Source organism: Cherax quadricarinatus, chromosome 48, assembly GCF_038502225.1.
Source record: "Cherax quadricarinatus isolate ZL_2023a chromosome 48, ASM3850222v1, whole genome shotgun sequence".
Classification (NCBI taxonomy): domain Eukaryota; kingdom Metazoa; phylum Arthropoda; class Malacostraca; order Decapoda; family Parastacidae; genus Cherax; species Cherax quadricarinatus.
The window spans coordinates 14,807,725-14,831,430 of NC_091339.1; the positions used below are offsets into that span (position 1 = coordinate 14,807,725).

Sequence of the window (23,706 nt, forward strand, 5' to 3'; positions counted from 1 at the left end):
ACACATCCTTGTCTAAGGCCTACTTTTACTGGGAAAAAATTTCCCTCTTTCCTACATACTCTAACTTGAGCCTCACTATCCTCGTAAAAACTCTTCACTGCTTTCAGTAACCTACCTCCTACACCATACACTTGCAACATCTGCCACATTGCCCCCCTATCCACCCTGTCATACGCCTTTTCCAAATCCATAAATGCCACAAAGACCTCTTTAGCCTTATCTAAATACTGTTCACTTATATGTTTCACTGTAAACACCTGGTCCACACACCCCCTACCTTTCCTAAAGCCTCCTTGTTCATCTGCTATCCTATTCTCCGTCTTACTCTTAATTCTTTCAATTATAACTCTACCATACACTTTACCAGGTACACTCAACAGACTTATCCCCCTATAATTTTTGCACTCTCTTTTATCCCCTTTGCCTTTATACAAAGGAACTATGCATGCTCTCTGCCAATCCCTAGGTACCTTACCCTCTTCCATACATTTATTAAATAATTGCACCAACCACTCCAAAACTATATCCCCACCTGCTTTTAACATTTCTATCTTTATCCCATCAATCCCGGCTGCCTTACCCCCTTTCATTTTACCTACTGCCTCACGAACTTCCCCCACACTCACAACTGGCTCTTCCTCACTCCTACAAGATGTTATTCCTCCTTGCCCTATACACGAAATCACAGCTTCCCTATCTTCATCAACATTTAACAATTCCTCAAAATATTCCTTCCATCTTCCCAATACCTCTAACTCTCCATTTAATAACTCTCCTCTCCTATTTTTAACTGACAAATCAATTTGTTCTCTAGGCTTTCTTAACTTGTTAATCTCACTCCAAAACTTTTTCTTATTTTCAACAAAATTTGTTGATAACATCTCACCCACTCTCTCATTTGCTCTCTTTTTACATTGCTTCACCACTCTCTTAACCTCTCTCTTTTTCTCCATATACTCTTCCCTCCTTGCATCACTTCTACTTTGTAAAAACTTCTCATATGCTAACTTTTTCTCCCTTACTACTCTCTTTACATCATCATTCCACCAATCGCTCCTCTTCCCTCCTGCACCCACTTTCCTGTAACCACAAACTTCTGCTGAACACTCTAACACTACATTTTTAAACCTACCCCATACCTCTTCGACCCCATTGCCTATGCTCTCATTAGCCCATCTATCCTCCAATAGCTGTTTATATCTTACCCTAACTGCCTCCTCTTTTAGTTTATAAACCTTCACCTCTCTCTTCCCTGATGCTTCTATTCTCCTTGTATCCCATCTACCTTTTACTCTCAGTGTAGCTACAACTAGAAAGTGATCTGATATATCTGTGGCCCCTCTATAAACATGTACATCCTGAAGTCTACTCAACAGTCTTTTATCTACCAATACATAATCCAACAAACTACTGTCATTTCGCCCTACATCATATCGTGTATACTTATTTATCCTCTTTTTCTTAAAATATGTATTACCTATAACTAAACCCCTTTCTATACAAAGTTCAATCAAAGGGCTCCCATTATCATTTACACCTGGCACCCCAAACTTACCTACCACACCCTCTCTAAAAGTTTCTCCTACTTTAGCATTCAAGTCCCCTACCACAATTACTCTCTCACTTGGTTCAAAGGCTCCTATACATTCACTTAACATCTCCCAAAATCTCTCTCTCTCCTCTGCATTCCTCTCTTCTCCAGGTGCATACACGCTTATTATGACCCACTTCTCGCATCCAACCTTTACTTTAATCCACATAATTCTTGAATTTACACATTCATATTCTCTTTTCTCCTTCCATAACTGATCATTTAACATTACTGCTACCCCTTCCTTTGCTCTAACTCTCTCAGATACTCCAGATTTAATCCCATTTATTTCCCCCCACTGAAACTCTCCTACCCCCTTCAGCTTTGTTTCGCTTAGGGCCAGGACATCCAACTTCTTTTCATTCATAACATCAGCAATCATCTGTTTCTTGTCATCCGCACTACATCCACGCACATTTAAGCAACCCAGTTTTATAAAGTTTTTCTTCTTCTCTTTTTTAGTAATTGTATACAGGAGAAGGGGTTACTAGCCCATTGCTCCCGGCATTTTAGTCGCCTCATACGACACGCATGGCTTACGGAGGAAAGATTCTTTTCCACTTCCCCATGGACAATAGAAGAAATAAAAAAGAACAAGAGCTATTTAGAAAAAGGAGAAAAACCTAGATGTATGTATATATATATATGCATGTGCGTGTCTGTGAAGTGTGACCAAAGTGTAAGTAGGAGTAGCAAGATATCCCTGTTATCTATTCATGAAATATGAGAAATGAATGCTAATGTTGAGTATGGCACATGTCTTATCCTTCAACAACTTGTCAGTACTGTAGCGTATACTATGAATGTATGATAACTTCACATCACTCAGGATGTTTGGAACGCTGTTTAGTAAAATTCATAATTCTTCTTTCTTTCAACACACCGGCCGTATCCCACCGAGGCAGGGTGGCCCAAAAGGAAAAACGAAAGTTTCTCCTTTTACATTTAGTAATATATACAGGAGAAGAGGTTAGTAGCCCCTTGCTCCCGGCATTTTAGTCGCCTCTTACAACACGCATGGCTTACGGAGGAAGAATTCTATTCCACTTCCCCATGGAGATAAGAGGAAACAAACAAGAATAAGAACTAGAAAGAAAATAGAAGAAAACCCAGAGGGATGTGTGTATATATATATGCCTGTACATGAATGTGTAGTGTGACCTAAGTGTAAGTAGAAGTAGCAAGACATACCTGAAACCTTGCATATTTATGAGACAAAAATCGACACCAGCAATCATAGCAATTCATAATAATCCTATCAAATATTGTATTATTTTATTACAAATTATAAGGCTTTCCTGATTTCACCTGACATTAAAAGTATTTCTTTGTAATGTAAGCTATTCCAATAGTTTAACCCCTAAGGGTGTATATTATAATCTGCAGTGGAGGGGAGTAGGGGGTCATCCTAGGAAAGGATAGAGGGAAGGGGGGGGGGGGTAAACAGGTTTAGTGTACAAGAGGCTTGGACATGCAGCAGGTATGTGTGAGCATGTTAGGAGTGAATGGAGATAAATGGGTTTTTGGGACCTGATTAATTGTTGGAGTGTGAGCAGGGTAATATTTTGCAAAGGGATTAAGGGAAACCGGTTAGCTGGACTAGTCTTGGAGGTGGGAAGTACAATGCCTGCACTTTAAAAAGAGGGGTTTGGGATATTGCCTATTTGGAGTGACATCTAAACTGTTGTATCGGAGTGCTTCTGCAAAGTGATTGTGTGTGAATGATGGAGAGTTTTTTGGGTCACCCTGCCTCGGTGGGAGACAGTCATCACGTTGAAAAATAAAAATGAAAAACGAATAATAAAGCAAGGAAAACAAAGATCAAGCAACCTCTTATGATTATCAAGGTATCTAGAGCTTTAATGCCCAATTATTTTGAGACCGTTACATAAAAAATAAAGCACTCACCACCAATAAAATGGGTCAACCCAATTCATTATAGTCCTCCTCTTCATCCCTTTATTAAAAACAGATGCAAGGGCTTTATTATGTCTTATTATTATTACCTTCTTTGGTGTTCTCAAGACAGGTTTGCGAGTCTGCAGCACTGCTTTGCTACCTCTTGTCCGTGTGGGTCTTAACTTGGGTCTTGAGGCATTTGCTAATTGTGTCCTGACAGAAGTGGATTTGAGGGGACTTGATTTGATGGGACTCTGTTTGATAGTGTTATCTCCAACTGTGGATTCTGACAGATATACCTCAATAGGACCATTTTCACTCTTCAGGTGGATTTTACAACCCTGCAAAACAAAAGCCGAGTGAACAAGTATTTAAATTCCAATAAAATTCAAATGATTTCTTAAGCACCCATCCTAGGAAAAAGTTGGGGCAACCCAAGATCAGAAGGAATCCAAGGGAAAAAGATCAGGAAGAAGTCATGGGGTAAGAGGTCAGGAGATAGTAAAGGGAGATCAGTAGGCTAAGGGAGAAAGGATTAAGATTTTTTCTTGAAACAATAAAAAACACTAAGCCAAAATAGGTCATGTAACACATGGGGAAAATGGGAGACATTCAGATTTGATCCAAGGAAGAGAAGTCCAGTTCCTCAGTTCGATCCAAGAAAGAACAAGAGCCTCACTGACATCAGGGCATCTTCCTTGAGGGGAAAAGATCAGGGGGAAGAAAATGGGAAGATGATCAGGGAAAGGATCACTAAAAAGGGTGAAAGGGAAGATTAGGAGAGATAGGGAAAGATGAGATACAGAAAAGAGAGGGAGTAAACATGCATAACCCCTAAAACATTTTAGTTTCTTCAGTTGCTACCGAGTATTCCCAAGTTGCCAGCTGTATTACATGATATGACAATTAACATCCTTACCTCTTCTTTGGACATGGTTTCCTGAATCGGGACTTGTAATTGTGTTCCAGGCGGCGCTTTGATTGCAAACACTGTTTTGTCTTGATAATAACGAATCGTGTGTAAATCATGGTAGGTAATGTATGCTGACCCTTTGTCTTGACTCATTTGTAGGAGATCTCGCTCTGGAGAAGATAAACAAGTACATCGTTTCACAATTTTAACATAAATCTCTAAAGATGTTTTTTCTTTATTATTCGTTCCCTCACGTGCACAACAATAGAAATTACCTGCTTGTTCTATAAGGTTATCAAGCTCATTTTCCTTCGACTCCAAGTCCTCAAGCTCCCCCTCTAAGTCCTCACTGCTTACTCTTGAAGCTCTAAAATAAAACATGTGAATATATTACCCCAATAAAAATTATAAAGAAAACGTCATAAAAATTTTACAATACATTCTTAAACGTTAAGAATTTTTTCAAATATTAAGTATTTACATTTTATTATTAGAATATATATATAGGTACTGTAAGGTACTTTTAAGCAAAGCCTTATTTTCCACTATCAATTTACAAGCAGTTTCTCTCCTATTTTCCTAAATTCTTTGCAAAGCCTTTATGTTAACTAGATATACCAAACCCAGATTTTCTCAAATTTATTCTTAAATGCAACTGCCTTCCTGCCTAACTCTTACTCTTTTCTCTTCCCCCCTCCCTACCCACTGCCCTCTTCCATGCTTCGTTGTACAGTGTGTGGCTGAGAGGAAAATGCCATGTTGCAGAAAAGGGCCACTGCAAAGTAAATATGGTAATTTCTTATAAAGTGATATCACAGTGCAATTATGTGCAAATGTAATTGAAAAAATCCATCCAGAAAAATGTCACTGTACAAAAAAACCTTTGTAGTACATGTTGTAAAGCAGAACAACATCAGTTCACGTGCAAAATCAAGGTACTATACTAGAATTTTTTTTTCTCCCCTGACCCAAGTTGGGCCTAAGGAATGAGTCAAGGTATAACTCCAAGCAACCTACATTTGCTTTCTGAAACATAATGTGCCTTACACACTGTTTATCAAACAATTCTAGATATTTTCATCTCCTGGATATTAACCATAACACTGAGTTGATGCTGGAGGCAAAGAAAAAATAAGCACAAGGCTCTGATAGCATTTAGAAAGTGAAATTTTTAAATAAGCTATGAAGTGGTGCATGTAATGCAGATTGTGACCTGCTGAAAAGAATGTCAAACATGTCAATACAGCTAAATAAGACAGGAAAGCTACTTAACATGTGGATGACAAAAAATAGGGAAAGGGGCCCTGCTTAGTGCTCACATAAGGCACAGAGCCTATCCTATAAAGCAGTGAGAAAATATAACCTTTACAAGGGTTAATGTGAACAGTGTTGGATGAAAGCTCTAAAAATACATAGGCAGTTTTATTAAGTTTTGTGACAAGAATATGTCAGACAAGATTAATGAACAGAGGAAATATTTTAATGCTAGGAATGCCTACATTATTTTGGACTTATTTTTTTAATTGTACAACACTGGCCAAATTATCAACTTTTGTGAGGTTAAAATAGTTGAATGGGTGGTTTCTTGTCCTCAATTAATAGAATAGAAGGCATACTAGTGAAATAGCTAAGAATCTGGTCAAATGGAGCAAAGGAATTGGCTTAAAATAGGGCTCAAAGTCGGCGAAATCACCAATGCTTAAATTGCACTATGACCTCTAACTCTGCACCTGCATAATTCCGTAAGTGCCAGACTTAAGAGTCCTGGAGGTGGGAGGTACAAGGAGGGGTGGGGATATTTGCAGTTTGGAGGGACATCTGAATTGTGGTATTGGCATGCCTCTGGCCATGACAGTGATGGAGTGTGTTGGTGAGAAAGTGGTGGTTCTTTTTCAGGTCACCCTACCTCATTAGCAGACAGTGGGTGTTAATTTTTTTTTTTTTTTTTTTTTTGGGGGGGGGGGCAGTTAAGTGTAAATTAATTTTTCAGTATTAACTTGGATATGTTGGAGAGCTGAACAATTTGTTAAGCCAGAAAAAGGCAAAACAACAACAGTTCTTCCCTTCAATACTGTACCAGACATACGGCACAAGCAAGACAAAATGTACCAGCATGTAATTTATAGTCTGGATATAAAAAAAGAGTCATGTTTTACCATAAACTTTTTTTTTTTTAAACTAGAAGCTACTTACCTTGGTGGTATACTAATCAGAAAAGGATTGGGAGAAGAGAAAAGCCAAAGCTCACAGGAGTAAGGAAACAGTGAGGAAAAAAGGGGGGGGGGGGATGGGGAGCGGAATCTCTGAAAATCTAAAGAATATGCCAGTACCCTGAAACTCAACACCTAGCACTACAGCCTATTTAAGTTCTGTTTAGTTCAGCCTATTTACGGTCACATACCACATATGTGATGAGCCCTCTCCCTTATCTCAAACATACAAATATGATGTCCACCAGAACTGATAACTTACCCCACATGTGCAAATCAATGCAATGTGACCTCAAAATACAAAAAAAATAGCAAAACCATAAGATTACCCTAAGGATCATCAATTTCCATGTACTCAAACATGAGATATTTTCATTAAAAGACAAGATACAATTTTTTTTTTTTTTAACACCAGCCATCTCCCACCAAGATAAGGTGACCTGAAAAAGAAATGCTCACCATCATTCACTTTACCATCTCGCCAGAGGCATATAGATTATACAGTTCAGATGCCCCTGCAAACTGAAAATATATCCACCCCTCCTTCAGAGTGCAGGCACTCTTAGGAAATGTTCATTCAACGTATATGTTGTGCTGAATAAGTAGAACTGGTCAATTAGAAAGAACGCGTTTAAAATTAAGTCCTTCCTAAAATTTTCTTTTATGTTTAAAGACAGAATTTTTTAACTGATATTAATGTAAAAATTAATCATTTTGATCCAAAACAACCTTAGAAAACTTACCTAACCTTATTATAATAGGCAGTTTAATTTAGCCTAATCCAACTAAATATGTTTTAGATAAGTTTACAATAATTTAATAATAAACAAACACAATGAAACTTTTTTTTTAAATTCGGAAAGATTTTTGTGAAATTATTGCATACACAAATTTTCGCTTGCCTTATTCTGCAAAAAGTGTGTTGCTATTTAAGCCAAAATAGCAAGTTTTACCCATTCAGTACGACATACACATTATTAATAAAAAAAATGCCTAAAAATTACCATTCTGGAAAAGAAAACTGAATAACTTGTCTCCCTTCAGCTATCGGCATTAACTACATACCAGTAATAAACATTAAAGAAATACTCACAGCCATTGAACATTGTTTTTGGATTTCTTATTGACTAGACCAATGCCCTCCAATACATTAGTAATATCGTATATTCTTCTTTTTTGGACTGCTAGTGTATCTGAAGCCTGAAAATGAGCAAGATTAAGTTTGATATATTACACAAAACTGCCTAGCTTACATAAGACATACACAAGGCATGGAAGTGCTCTCTGATGCTCTCTCATGATCATCTCTTTGCAAAATGCTTAAGAATGGAATAATTTAGCTTTCCATTCTTATATATTAATTTTTTTCAGAATTTAACCCAGACTTCATGGAGGATACAAAAGACAGTTTTCCCCTGTTATGGACCAAATTGTGGGAGAGTTGTGCACAAGAAAATTATGAAGCACTTTCATTTATAATACACACATTAAAAAAAACAGTTGTTTGTGTAGTATGTATGAAACTTTAGCAAGTACCATTCATTCCATATGGTTTACAACAAGCATAAAGTTAATGGCAATTAACTTACCTTGTTTAAATCAACTGTGCCATCTGGAGCCGTTTGGAGAAGGTCGACAAAGCGCTTTGTGAGAAGTCCCAGGGATGTATCGTAACGAGAAGTTTTACTGGGAGAAGGAGCTGGAGGAATTGCTGAAATAAGAAATCCCTGAAAATGCTACTGGAATTTCAATTAAAGATCCAATTAACAAGCCTGAACTTTATTCAAATTTTAACATTTTAAAGGATATTCATCCTTATTTTCTAAAAAAATTTATTTTGATAGTATTCATCAGGACTTAGGAAATGGTTGTGAATTACTGCAAAATTACTATGTACACGATTCGCGCTCTAGCAGCAAATATTTGCAGGAGTATACGGCTATGTGACGCCTTAAAGCAATGTTATACTGGTAAAAATCATTGTTTATGGCAAAAAAAATCTATTGAATATTGAATTCGCAACAATACTGAAGCCTAACATCAGAAAAGCAAACATGAGTCTTGGCTTATCTTTATACAAACAGCAGTCATAAACCTGAACAAAGAAACCAACATCTTTTAACAAAAAGAGAGGGGAAGGGGGTAAGGAATACAGGTGCTCCTTGACTTATGACTGGGTTACGTTCCAATGAACCCACTGTAAATAACTAGTCACTGAATAAGCAAATAAACAAATAATTACTTTAACTAAATACCAATATTGAAAAGTAAATAAATGAATACAAGTTTATCCAATCAATAAATGCACAGTACTGTAAAAAAAAAAAAAGATTTACAGTACACTGACTTGATTACCCAAGGATACAGGTAAAGTGTCGTATGGCGTATTGGTACCCCAGGAACAGATCAAAATTCAAAGTTTAACAACTACTGAATGTGCATAGCTATCACACCATTATAAAGTTGAAATATTGCAATATCGCAAGTCAAACCATTGTGAAACGAGGAGCATCTGTATGGTTCTGGGGTTTTCTATATGGAAAAAGATGACAATGAGGAAACAGTACCTTCTCAGTACCCAGGCAACTTTTAATATATCATGTCAAGTGGGAACCTGAAGCCATCTACTGTAGTGTAATTATATTCTAGCAAGTTGCATCAACAATCATTTTTCTGTCTTATGAACCATTAACAATTACAGTATATGATCGAAATCTAATAAACTTTATGGACTTCTATATTATGCAACTATTAAAACTCCTTGTTAAATGTTACAAAGATCAGAAGTGAATGATGAATTTGAATGTAGTAGGAATGTAGTTAGAAGCCTGACTAGATCTTATAACTTGGGTTAACAAGAATATAGAAAAGTATATTTACAAGGGTCACCCAACCTTGGTGAAAATGGCAGATGTGTTAAATGCCTATTTCACTCATGGTAACCCTTGAAGAGCCCAGTTGCTTGGGCTTTCATATATACATATGCTCTTGCACTTCCATCTACAGGATAGATGTTGGGCCCACAGTAAATTAGCCATTTTGGTAGCAAAATCCAATTATCTTATCTTTATTCCACAATTTTAAATTGCTAAAAAAAAAAAAAACTTATAGGTCCACTTGTTCTGTGTATAAATCTAAACACAAATTTGATTTTTGAATTAAAAAACAAATAATGAAATTATCTGCATTGGGAATATTAACACCTACATAACATTTTTTGTTTGTCAACCAATGGGAAAAAATAGTCCCTGACAACATGTATAACTGGGATTGAAGTTCAAGTTACATTAAACCTTATGCCAAAATTCACAATTAATAAGATACATTTAAAAGTTTTGAGAAAAAACTTTCTAAAACTAATGATCTCACGGTACTCAACAGCACTTTTTTTTTTTTTTTTTTTTTTTTAATAATCCAGTTATTGCCCAGAGTCAGGGTGACCCAAGATAGAAGAAACTTTTTAACAATCACTTGCTCCATCCCTGTATTGCCCGAGGGGCACTGATACTACATTTCAAAACTGCATTTATACTCTCCCTTCCTTCAGAGTGCAGGTACTGTACTTCCCACCTCCAGGACTCAAGTCCAGCTAACTGGTTTCCCTGAATTCCTTCATGAATGTTACCCTACTCACATTCCAACAGCATGTCAGATCCTAAAAACCACTTACTCGTATCTAACACACTTGCTGGAAGTCTAAGCCTCTCATGCACAACTTCCTTTACCCCCCCCCTCTCCAACCTTTCCTAGGATGACCCCTACCCCACCTTCCCTCCACTACAAATTTACACACCTTCCAAGTCATCCTATTTTGTTCCATCCTCTCAATGCCTGAACCACCTGAACTGCTCTTCAGCCATCTGGATAATACTTTTAGTAATTCTGCACGTCCTAATTTCCAAGCTACGAATTCTCTGCACATTACCCTCAAACGTGACCTCTCCATTTCCTCCAGCCTCCACCTTATTGCAACATTCACAACCCATGCTTTACACCTATATAAGAGCACTGGTACCACTATACTCTCATACATTTTCTTTTTTTTTTTTGCTCCCATGGAAATTTTAATTTCATTATTTGCAAACCCTACAATATTTAAGGAGAGACTGCATGCAACACCAGGTAAAATGTTTAGAAATCTACAAAATTTAAGCTTAAAACAATACATAAACTTACCAGCACCAACTTTAGAGAATTTGCTGTTAAGATTGACTTCACGGCAGGCTTTGAAGAACGTAAGTCCGTGATTCGTTAGTGCCCAACCATGGAAAGAGAAAACCAATGATCGTGCATTCAATTTTCATGTTTCTAATTCAGTTTTTGCTTTAATGAAACCAGCTTCCCAAAGCCAAAAGAAATTCCTAGAATCCCAGAATTACGAAGACACCATTCCACTTTCAAAAGTTCCTCGATTTACTGTTAGTACAGAAAAATACCCTTGTCACAACCGAAATATTACCAATAATTTATTTCCACACTTCCAATTGAATTTAACTTATCACTATCAAAACACAGCAATGCCCATTCCAGTAATCTCCATGATGCATATAATTGATATACTACATTAACATAATACTGTACATTACATTCCCCTGTTGAGCACTAAACCCTTATGGATAATACATCAACAACACTTAAAGATTCAAAATGTAGACCTTCATTTAAGTGGTTAAAGCACTGTATTAACAGATTAATATTTTCACAAAGCCTGGAAAATTAAGATTATATACAATTCTAGTTTGCTGGAAAATTCACGAAACTGTGCAAATTATAGCACTATGGAGATGTACATGGGTACAAGTAATCCATACTTGATGGAGGTTCATAAGAAGATTAGAAAACTTAGATAATGTAATGCATGTCATATACTGCAGTACACCAACTTCTGCTTTGACAACTGTTGGGGGTAGTGGAAGGTGCTGCCAACTTGCTTCCTAGTCTGCTTGAAATACCAAGCATAGATATACAGAATTTGCCTAGCTTCAACTGTAGGCTATATTTTTACTCCAACTTTGAGTCCCAGAAGTGCACAGCTCCAATAATCGAGGGTCACATTTCCTTAAATATTTCCCCTAGTAGAAAATATTTTAATTCCATATAAAATCTGTTTAGTATTCCGATTTTGAACCATGAGTGTTGCATGAAAGGTTTATGCTGCTGCATCTCCTTAAATATTCCTCTAGTGGTCTTGATACAAAGACTCAAAAATTTGAAAATTATAGTTTTGTAAATTAAAATGAAAAAAAATGTAATTTTGAATCTGAAACACTGAACAATTCTTCGTGCAATTGTATTTTCTATCAAGTGTTACTGACCATGAAGGATGCTATGTACTTTTCTGCACTTTTGCATTCCACCTTGACTCATTTTTCATTCTAAGTTGAATGTGACACAGCAACAAGTCATTTTATGGTAGCAAACACCAACTTCAGCTATATCTCACAGAAAAATTCTGATAAAAGTGTTAGTACCCATAGAACCATGAAGACCCGAGGACGTAGTGTAGATTCTCTCAAGCTCCACTCATTTCTCTCGGCTGGACTAGGAAGGGGTGAGGGGAAGGGGTCACCCTGGAATTCCGGGGCCACCCCGGAAAGGTTAGATATTGTTTTAATGTCATTAATATTAAAATTTATCAAGAATTCTTCATTTAAAAACACTTAGTGTTTACTAAATCCAATGAGAATGTCTTGGAAAACATTCCATGGCTGGTTTTGATTTCGAGCCATGAGTGGTCGTATTAAATTTAATGTTGGTTTAATGGTATTCAATTCTAAACATCTTAAATCTTCAAAGTTGTAAGGACTAGTGGTGCAAAAGCTAAGAGGAAGATTACTACATTTTTCCTAGTCATATTGTCAGGATGACCACTGTTGGTTCGTGTTCTTTTTAAATGTATTTGTGTTTCTCAGATATATAACTCGTTGGTTGGCAGACAGCAACCACCCAGGGAGGTACTGCCATCCTGCCAAGCGAGTAAAACGAAAACCTGTAATTGTTTTACATGGTAGGATTGCTGGTGTCTTTTCTGTCTCATACACGTGCAAGATTTCAGGTACATCTTGCTACTTATACTTAGATCGCACCACACATACAAGTACACATTTACATATTTATTTTTATTTTTATTATCACACCGGCCGATTCCCACCAAGGCAGGGTGGCCCGAAAAAGAAAATCTTTCACCATCATTCACTCCATCACTGTCTTGCCAGAAGGGTGCTTTACACTACAGTTTTTAAACTGCAACATTAACACCCCTCCTTCAGAGTGCAGGCACTGTACTTCCCATCTCCAGGACTCAAGTCCGGCCTGCCGGTTTCCCTGAATCCCTTCATAAATGTTACTTTGCTCACACTCCAACAGCACGTCAAGTATTAAAAACCATTTGTCTCCATTCACTCCTATCAAACACGCTCACGCATGCCTGCTGGAAGTCCAAGCCCCTCGCACACAAAACCTCCTTTACCCCCTCCCTCCAACCCTTCCTAGGCCGAACCCTACCCCGCCTTCCTTCCACTACAGACTGATACACTCTTGAAGTTATTCTGTTTCGCTCCATTCTCTCTACATGTCCGAACCACCTCAACAACCCTTCCTCAGCCCTCTGGACAACAGTTTTGGTAATCCCGCACCTCCTCCTAACTTCCAAACTACGAATTCTCTGCATTATATTCACACCACACATTGCCCTCAGACATGACATCTCCACTGCCTCCAGCCTTCTCCTCGCTGCAACATTAATCACCCACGCTTCACACCCATATAAGAGCGTTGGTAAAACTATACTCTCATACATTCCCCTCTTTGCCTCCAAGGACAAAGTTCTTTGTCTCCACAGACTCCTAAGTGCACCACTCACTCTTTTTCCCTCATCAATTCTATGATTCACCTCATCTTTCATAGACCCATCCGCTGACACGTCCACTCCCAAATATCTGAATACGTTCACCTCCTCCATACTCTCTCCCTCCAATCTGATATTCAATCTTTCATCACCTAATCTTTTTGTTATCCTCATAATCTTACTCTTTCCTGTATTCACCTTTAATTTTCTTCTTTTGCACACCCTACCAAATTCATCCACCAATCTCTGCAACTTCTCTTCAGAATCTCCCAAGAGCACAGTGTCATCAGCAAAGAGCAGCTGTGACAACTCCCACTTTGTGTGTGATTCTTTATCTTTTAACTCCACGCCTCTTGCCAAGACCCTCGCATTTACTTCTCTTACAACCCCATCTATAAATATATTAAACAACCACGGTGACATCACACATCCTTGTCTAAGGCCTACTTTTACTGGGAAAAAATTTCCCTCTTTCCTACATACTCTAACTTGAGCCTCACTATCCTCGTAAAAACTCTTCACTGCTTTCAGTAACCTACCTCCTACACCATACACTTGCAACATCTGCCACATTGCCCCCCTATCCACCCTGTCATACGCCTTTTCCAAATCCATAAATGCCACAAAGACCTCTTTAGCCTTATCTAAATACTGTTCACTTATATGTTTCACTGTAAACACCTGGTCCACACACCCCCTACCTTTCCTAAAGCCTCCTTGTTCATCTGCTATCCTATTCTCCGTCTTACTCTTAATTCTTTCAATTATAACTACCATACACTTTACCAGGTACACTCAACAGACTTATCCCCCTATAATTTTTGCACTCTCTTTTATCCCCTTTGCCTTTATACAAAGGAACTATGCATGCTCTCTGCCAATCCCTAGGTACCTTACCCTCTTCCATACATTTATTAAATAATTGCACCAACCACTCCAAAACTATATCCCCACCTGCTTTTAACATTTCTATCTTTATCCCATCAATCCCGGCTGCCTTACCCCCTTTCATTTTACCTACTGCCTCACGAACTTCCCCCACACTCACAACTGGCTCTTCCTCACTCCTACAAGATGTTATTCCTCCTTGCCCTATACACGAAATCACAGCTTCCCTATCTTCATCAACATTTAACAATTCCTCAAAATATTCCTTCCATCTTCCCAATACCTCTAACTCTCCATTTAATAACTCTCCTCTCCTATTTTTAACTGACAAATCCATTTGTTCTCTAGGCTTTCTTAACTTGTTAATCTCACTCCAAAACTTTTTCTTATTTTCAACAAAATTTGTTGATAACATCTCACCCACTCTCTCATTTGCTCTCTTTTTACATTGCTTCACCACTCTCTTAACTTCTCTCTTTTTCTCCATATACTCTTCCCTCCTTGCATCACTTCTACTTTGTAAAAACTTCTCATATGCTAACTTTTTCTCCCTTACTACTCTCTTTACATCATCATTCCACCAATCGCTCCTCTTCCCTCCTGCACCCACTTTCCTGTAACCACAAACTTCTGCTGAACACTCTAACACTACATTTTTAAACCTACCCCATACCTCTTCGACCCCATTGCCTATGCTCTCATTAGCCCATCTATCCTCCAATAGCTGTTTATATCTTACCTTAACTGCCTCCTCTTTTAGTTTATAAACCTTCACCTCTCTCTTCCCTGATGCTTCTATTCTCCTTGTATCCCATCTACCTTTTACTCTCAGTGTAGCTACAACTAGAAAGTGATCTGATATATCTGTGGCCCCTCTATAAACATGTACATCCTGAAGTCTACTCAACAGTCTTTTATCTACCAATACATAATCCAACAAACTACTGTCATTTCGCCCTACATCATATCGTGTATACTTATTTATCCTCCAATACGAGTTTTCTTTGATTTTATCTTAATAGTTCTTGTTCTTTTTGTTTTTCCTTTTATATCCATGGAGAAGCGGAATAAGAATCTTTCCTCCGTAAGCCATGCATGTTGTAAAAGTCTAAAATGCTGGGAGCAATGGGCTAGTAACCCCTTTTCCCGTATGGCCTACTAAAAAGAAAAAGAAGAAAACAGTCAAAGTGGGATGTTTGAATGTGTGTCGATGTTGTGTGAATGATAAGAATGAGATGATTATGGATGTAAGGAATGAGAAGCTGGATGTCCTGGCTTTAAGTGAAACAAAGCTGAATGGGGTGGGAGAGTTTCAGTGGAGAGAAATAAAGGGGATAAGGTCAGGGGTTTCAAACAGTTAGAGCTAAAGAAGGAGTAGCAATAATGTTGAAGGATAAGTTATGGCAGGAAAAGAGGGAATATAAATCTATTAATTCAAGGATTATGTTGAGTAAAATAAGGGTTGGATGTGAAAAGTGGGTTATAGTAAGCATTTATGCACCTGGAAAAGAGAGAAATGTAGAGGAGAGAGATTTTGGGAAATGTTGAGCGAGTGCATGGGGAGTTTTGAACTAAGTGTGAGAGTACTTGTGGTTGGGGATTTCAATGCTAAAGTGGGTAAAAATATTGTGGGAGTAGGTAAATTTGGGGTGCCAGGGGTAAATGAAATGGGGAGCCTTTAATTGAGCTGTGTAGAAAGAGGTTTGGTAATAAGTAATACACATTTTATGAAAAAGAGGATAAGTATACAAAGTATGATATAGCATGCAATGAAAGTAGTTTGTCAGATTATATATTGGTGGACAAAAGGTTGATTGGTAGGCTTCAGGATGTACATATTTATAGAGGGGAAACTGATATATCGGATCATTATTTAGTTGTAGCTAGTTAGAATAAGAGGTACATGGGACAAAAGGAAAATAGCTACAGCAAGTAAGAGATGAAAGTGTATAAACTAAGGGAGGAAGAAGTTAGGTTGATATAAGCAACTACTGGCAGAAAAGTGGACTAGTGCAAGAATGAGTAGTGGGGAGGGTTGAAGAGAGTTGGAATAGGTTTTAAAAATGCAGTATTAGAATGTGGGGCAGAAGTTTGTGGCTATAGGAGGGTAGGTGCAGGAGGGAAGAGGAGTGACTGGTGGAATGAGGAAGTAAAGGGTGTGATAAGAGAAAAAGGTAGCGTATGAGAGGTTTTTACCAAGCAGAAGTGTTATAAGAAGAGCAGAGTATATGGAGAGTAAAAGAAAGGTGAATAGAGTGGTGAAAATGAAAAAGGAGAACAGATGACAGAGTGGGAGAGGCATTGTCAGGAAATTTTGAGGAAAATAAGAAAAAAAAGTTTGGAGTGAGACAAGTTAAGAAAGCCTAGGGAACAAATGGATTTGTCAGTTAAGAACAGTAAGGGAATTAGTAGATGGGGAGATGGAGGTTTTGGGTAGATGAGAATATTTTGAGGAACTTTTAAATGTCGACGAAGAAAGGGAAGCGGTAATTTCATGCACAGGCCAGGGAGGTATACCATCTGTTAGGAGTGAAGAACAGGATGCGAGTGTGGGGGAGGTGCGTGAGGTATTACATAGAATGAAAGGGGGTAAAGCAGCTGGAACTGATGGGATCATGACAAATGTTAAAAGCAGGGTGGGGGGGAAGGGGTGGATATAGTGTTGGAGTGGTTGGTATTTTTATTTAATAAATGTATGAAAGAGGGGAAGGTACCTAGGGATTGGCAGAGAGCATGTATAGTCCCTTTATATAAAGGGAAGGGGACAAAAGAGATTGGAAAAATTATAGAGGAACAAGTTTACTGAGTATACCAGGAAAAGTGTACAGTAGGGTTATAATCGAAAGAATTAAGAGGCAAGACAGAATGTAGGATTGCGGATGAGCAAGGAGGTTTCAGAGTAGGGGATGTGTAGATCAAGTGTTTACATTGAAGCATATATGTGAATAGTATTTAGATAAAGGTAGGGAAGGTTTTATTGCATTTATGGATTTAGAAAAGGCATATGATAGAGTGGATAGGGAAGCAATGTGGCAGATGTTGCAAGTATATGGGATAGGTAGTAAGTTACTAAATGCTGTAAAGAGTTTTTATGAGGATAGCGAGGCTCAGGTTAGGGTGTGTATAAGAGAGGGAGACTACTTCCCAGTAAAAGTAGGTCTTAGACAGGGATGTGTAATGTCACCATGGTTGTTTAATATATTTATAGATGGGGTTGTAAAAGAAGTAAATGTTAGGGTGTTCAGGAGAGGGGTGGGATTAAATTATGGGGAATTAAATACAAAATGGGAATTGACACAGTTGCTTTTTGCTGATGATACTGTGCTTATGGGAGATTCTAAAAAAAAATTGCAAAGGTTAGTGGATGATTTTGGGAGTGCGTGTAAAGGTAGAAAGTTGAAAGTGAACATGGAAAAGAACAAGGTGATGAGGGTATCAAATGATTTAGATAAAGAAAAATTGGATATCAAACTGGGGAGGAGGAGTATGGAAGAAGTGAATGTTTTCAGATACTTGGGAGTTGACGTGTCAGCGGACATATGGAGACAAAAAACGTTATCTATGGAGGCAAAGAAGGGAATGTATGAAAGTATAGTAGTACCAACACTTTTATATGGGTGTGAAGCTTGGGTGGTAAATGCAGCAGCGAGGAGACTGTTGGAGGCAGTGGAGATGTCCTGTCTAAGGACAATGTGTGGTGTAAATATTATGCAGAAAATTCTGAGTGTGGAAATTAGGAGAAGTGGTGGAGTTAATAAAAGTATTAGTCAGAGGGCTGAAGAAGGGTTGTTGAGGTGGTTTGGTCATTTAGAGAGAATGGATCAAAGTAGAATGACATGGAGCACGTATAAATCTGTAGGGGAAGGAAGGCGGGGTAGGGGTCGTCCTCGAAAAGGTTGGAAGGAAGGGGTAAGGAAGGTTTTGTGGGCGAGGGGCTTGGACTTCCAGCAGGCGTGCACGAGTGTGTTTGATAGGAGTGAATGGAGACGAATGGTATTTGGGACCTGGCGATCTGTTGGAGTGTGAGCAGGGTAATATTTAGTGAAGGGATTCAGGAAAACCGGTTATTTTTGTATAGCCAGACTCGAGTCCTGGAAATGGGAAGTACAATGCCTGCACTCTAAAGGAGGGGTTCAGGATATTAGCAGTTTAGAGGGATATGTTGTGTATCTTTATACGTATATGCTTCTAAACTGTTGTGTTCTGAGCACCTCTGCAAAAACAGTGATTATGCGTGAGTGAGGTGAAAGTGTTGAATGATGAAAGTATTTTCTTTTTGGGGATTTTCTTTTTTGGGTCACCCTGCCTTGGTGGGAGACAGCCGACTTGTTAAAAAAGTGAGCGAGTGAATAAGCATGCAGAGAGAGAGAGAGAGAGAGAGAGAGAGAGAGAGAGAGTGAGAGAGTGAGAGAGTGAGAGAGAGAGAGAGTGAGAGAGTGAGAGAGTGAGAGAGTGAGAGAGTGAGAGAGTGAGAGAGTGAGAGAGTGAGAGAGTGAGAGAGTGAGAGAGTGAGAGAGTGAGAGAGTGAGTGTGTGAGTGTGTGAGTGTGTGAGTGTGTGAGTGTGTGTGTGTGTGAGTGTGTGAGTGTGTGAGTGTGTGAGTGTGTGTGTGTGTGTGTGTGTGTGTGTGTGTGTGTGTGTGTGTGTGTGTGTGTGTGTGTGTGTGTGTGTGTGTGTGTGTGTGTGTGTGTGTGTGTGTGTGTGTGTGTGTGTGTGTGTGTGTGTGTGTGTGAGTGAGTGAGTGAGTCACATTTCCCTGGATAATACAAGATGGAAAGAAGGTAGGATAATCAATAACGCCTACTGGTAGGGAAACTCTCTATACTGGATAGTTATCAGTTGTATGTGTTACATCAGAGCAAATGGAGGCTAATTTTCATGGCTTGACATGCTATTGTATAAAGAAAGGTAACAGTTAAGTAATTCTGGAAAACTGTTTAGTTAGACTAGAGTCCTGGAGGATTGTGCCTGCACTCTGGAGTGGGAATGTTTGAACTGAAGTGTGATGTCTGCACATTTATATCGACAGCTATTGAATGATGGTGAATGCATTTCCTTTCATAGATCACCCTACTGCAATATCTGCATCAATGATAGTGTTTGATACTGGAACTTTATAAACTTGTAACCCTATATGAGCATTTATTATGTCTCAACTTTCCCCACACGTCTGTTTTTAAACCACTGTCTGCATAATTATTTCATATACATAAAGTTAACAACCATGGTGAAATACAATATTAGTAACAGTTGTGATAGATGATAGTGTGTAAAATTCAATTTTGAGAAAAATAAATTTAGAAACTTAAAACCCAAATTCCGATGACAATTCACTGAGGAGATTTTCAGAAAGAGTAGGCGAAGAGAAACCAGAAGACAAGGAAGAGAATATTGGAAGAAAAGTCACGAGGTGAGGACAGCCTCTCAGGTGAATCACACGTGGTAAAAAGACACTGTACAGTGCAAACCTTTGTTTGTAGTGACCAGCTGAAATGGATGCCAATGAAATATTCAGAGAAAGTAAAGCTACCAATGAACACTGAAGAAAAATGCAATAGTATCAGAAAAAAAAAAACACTAGGAGGATGTACAGAACTACACCATCCAGAAACAGAAAATGACATACTATAATATGCTTGTGACAGGTTTCGGGGGCACATCTATTCCCACAGATTAGCCTGGGGTCAGGCCTCCCTTTTGTGGGAATATTAATCATAGAAGAGACCATGTACAGTACATTTATTCAATTATCAAAGAAAATCTACCTGGGGCTTTCCCCTTGGACGGTGAGGGAGTGTAGTGTGTGGATGAGACTGATTTTTGCCTGGCTCGTCTGGGAGTCTTGACTGGTGTCCGGAAGCCTTCCCCATCAACACCGCCTTCCTCCAGCACCAACCGCCGTTTCACACTCTTTAAATAATGCCATAATATATTAAGTTGCCTCCTTCCTTAAAAATTAGTCTTCATTTTACTCGCTTCTTAAGATAAGCATTAAACATTTTATAGTAATCAATATGGTTTTTCAAGTAAAAATGGTATTATATACTTTCAACAAACCGGCCATTTCCCACTGAGGCAGGGTGGCCCAAAAAGAAGTTTCTCTATTTGAACTTTAGTAACGATAGGGAGCACTAAACCCATAGGGCTCACAGTTTGAGGTAATGGAAAGTCATTCAGTTCAGTCCAATGAAAGGGGAAAACATTTAATTCCTTTGATCCAGAGCCCTTCTATTGAGGGGAGTGAAAGTGTAGGCAGTTTGAATAAGCTTGGAAATGAGTTACAACTACTGTATAAAAATTAATGTTAAATTTGGCATGACACCTAAAATGTATCCATGGTGTACAACCTACATTTGTATGGCATATGTTCCTACAGCATTCATTTGAAATTTCAAAATGATGTATTTGTAATGTAACATACAAGCCAATGTGACCAAATTGCCAATCTAGGTAAGGTCATTTACTGGCAGATATGAACAAAATGCCATTCTAGGTATTGTCTCATTTATTGCCAACAGTGACCAAACTGCAATTTAAGTCTGTCTTATGATAAAGCACTACTATTGAAAATTTCAAAACCCAAACCATTTATGATTTACTGCCCAGAAACAATCTGAAGATTAATTAAAAAGTACATTACAATACAACCATAATTAATATTATGTACACCAAACTTAGTCACAAACAAGAGTACTTTGCATTTTCACTGCCCAAATCTCTAGAAAATGAAATTCTACCCAGTGATGATAAATACTATGGGGAAATTCCAGTATTAGCTTTTCATAGCATAAACAATTTAATAATACATTAATATACTTTAATTTTGACAGGAACAATTTTTATAGGATAAGCAACTAGGCAATGCTTATCTGGCTTAACAGGAATACCACCACTAATGTACTTTTATTGTAATATTTATATATTTTTTATTGTATTTTAAGTGTTAGGAGTCTGGTCCGACGAGTGCACAGACAGGCTATCAATTATGTACTTCTTTAGCCACTGAAATGTTGGTAGAGTTTGGAGTCTTATTGGAAAATTCCTTTGGGTTATTAATCTTGAGTCTAATCAATTGCTCTCTGAACAATCTTATTTTGATTCCGGTATTTTACCAATTTCCTAGCTGGTATAAGGGCAAGTTTAATCTCTTAAGCAGACCCCCCCCCCCCCATATTACATGTTTTGCCTTTTATTTTGCATACGAGAAAAACATTTTGGATTCCTTTCAACTTAAAAGCTTTATGGACTCCAATGCAGTTATAGCTCAATGTTTTCCAGTTCTCCATCATCATTTTTTTCTCGAGAAAAACTGGGACTTAAGTTCAAATTCTTTAAAACTTCTGGTTTAAACTCGCATTACTTATACCTGCGTATTTCAGCACGGTCATGATTGATATTTTTTTTATTAACACATCGACCGTCTCCCACTAAGGCAGGGGGGGGGGGCAAAAAAGAAAAACTTTCATCACACACTCAATCACTGTCTTGCCAGAGGTGCACTTACACTACAGTTATAAAACTGCAACCTTAATACCCCTCCTTTAGAGTGCAGACACTGCACTTTCTCATCTCCAGGACTCAAGTCCAGCTTGCCGGTTTCCCTGAATCCCTTCATAAATGTCACCTTGCTCACACTCCAACAGCATGCCAAGTCCTAAAAACCATTAGTCTCCATTCACTATCAAACATGCTCACACATGCTTGCTGGAAGTCCAAGCCCCTCACACACAAAACCACCTTTACACCCTCCCTCCAACCTTTCCTAGGCTGACCCCTTACCCCATCTTACCTCCACTACAGATTTATACACTCTTGAAGTCATTCTATTTTGTTCCATCCTCTATATGTCCACACCACCTCAACCCCTCCTCAGCCCTCTCACTTAGTTTTAGTAATCCTGCACCTCCTCCTAATTTCCAAACTATAAATTCTCTGCATTATATTCACACCACACATTGCCCTCATACATTCCCCTCTTTTGCTTCCATGGACAAAGTTCTTTGTCTCCATAGATTCCAAAGTGCACCACTCGCCTTTTCCCTCTCATCAATTCTATGATTAACCTCGTCCTTCATAGGCCCATCTGCTGACACGTCCACTCCTAAATATTTGAATACATTCACCTCCTCCATACTCTCTCCCTCCAATCTGATATCCAATCTTTCATCACAATTTTTTTTTTTTTGTTAACCTCATCACCTTACTCATTCCTATATTCACTTTTAATTTTCTTCTTATACATACCCTACCAAACTCATCCACCAACCTCTACAACTTCTCTTCAGAATTAATTTGTTCCAAGTTAATTTGATCTGTTGGGTTGCCAAGGACCTATGTGTGTGCAGGTTGGAAATTCAAATAGGTTGAGGTCCATCTGAAACCATAGTGTGTTTTCTCATACTGAGTACACTACATATTACAGTACCTAAAATACTTATTAGCTATGTAATACATGCAGATAAAAAATAAAACCGAGGCAAATCACCTGTGTACGTCCTGGTGTGACAGTAGGAGATTCTTGAGAGTTGCTGGGTGTGATGGGGGTTAGACCATAGCCATGATCCAACAACTGTGTGTAGGTCATGCCATCACACACACTGAGGACTGTGCCACCCACCATTGACAACCCCCCAGAGGAAGGTGTCCCCACACTCTCCATAGCTTATTACACCTGCAAAACCTCTCTTGCTTCATTGTATGTTTATATGGATATTTATGAGGCAGAGCTTTCAGTATGAACAAGTATGCAATTTTACTTCTAACTGTCCTATTCAGTACAGAAAAGTACAAGATTTCTAATATTACTTTGCAGTATTTTAAATCTGAAATTCACCTTAAACATTTTGCAACATTTTTACCTGTTACATTATCATATCTGGTGATACTGCAGTTACTATAGGGTTATATATCAAACAGAAATAGTATTACACTATTTGATAACGTATTATCTAAAAGTAGGGTCATTTCTGTCATACGTGACATGCAGAGGATATACAGCATAGGCATGTTATACAGTATGGAACTAAAATGACCATCTCACAAAATAGCATTTATAACTTATTTGTTTAGCTCTAAATGACAAAATTATTCTACTATTTTGCAAATACTTATAATAACATTTGTAGACTTAACTCCTTTAATCAAAGTACATCTGCAGTCCAGCTGTCAGGTCAAATGTAATGCAGGTTGTCAATGTATGTATATGTATATGTATATGTGTATGTATATGTGTATATATGTGTATGTGTATATATGTGTATATATATGTGTATATATATGTGTATATATATGTGTATATATATGTGTATATATATGTGTATATATATGTGTATATATATGTGTATATATATATGTGTATA

The 23,706-nt window shown here is 38.1% G+C and overlaps 1 protein-coding gene across 10 annotated transcripts in view; it reads right to left on the bottom strand.

Annotated features, from left to right (window-relative positions):
• The window catches only part of LOC128696131 (transcription factor E2F4-like), a 72,823-nt gene that overhangs the window by 22,619 nt on the left and 26,498 nt on the right, over window positions 1-23,706 (bottom strand). For 7 of the 10 annotated variants that reach the window (XM_070094893.1, XM_070094892.1, XM_070094891.1 and 4 more), the window contains 8 exons: window positions 22,833-23,018; window positions 20,113-20,257; window positions 10,790-10,837; window positions 8,203-8,324; window positions 7,707-7,813; window positions 4,679-4,770; window positions 4,410-4,573; window positions 3,598-3,831 (listed from right to left, as the gene is read on the bottom strand). In XM_070094893.1, coding sequence (XP_069950994.1) covers window positions 3,598-3,831; window positions 4,410-4,573; window positions 4,679-4,770; window positions 7,707-7,813; window positions 8,203-8,324; window positions 10,790-10,837; window positions 20,113-20,257; window positions 22,833-23,006 — 1,086 coding nt within the window. In that variant the 5' untranslated portion in view covers window positions 23,007-23,018. Of the gene's footprint in view, window positions 1-3,499; window positions 3,832-4,409; window positions 4,574-4,678; window positions 4,771-7,706; window positions 7,814-8,202; window positions 8,325-10,789; window positions 10,838-12,084; window positions 12,184-20,112; window positions 20,258-22,832; window positions 23,019-23,706 lie in introns of those variants that run through there. The other 3 variants (XM_070094899.1, XM_070094898.1, XM_070094900.1) reach the window with 3 other exon arrangements.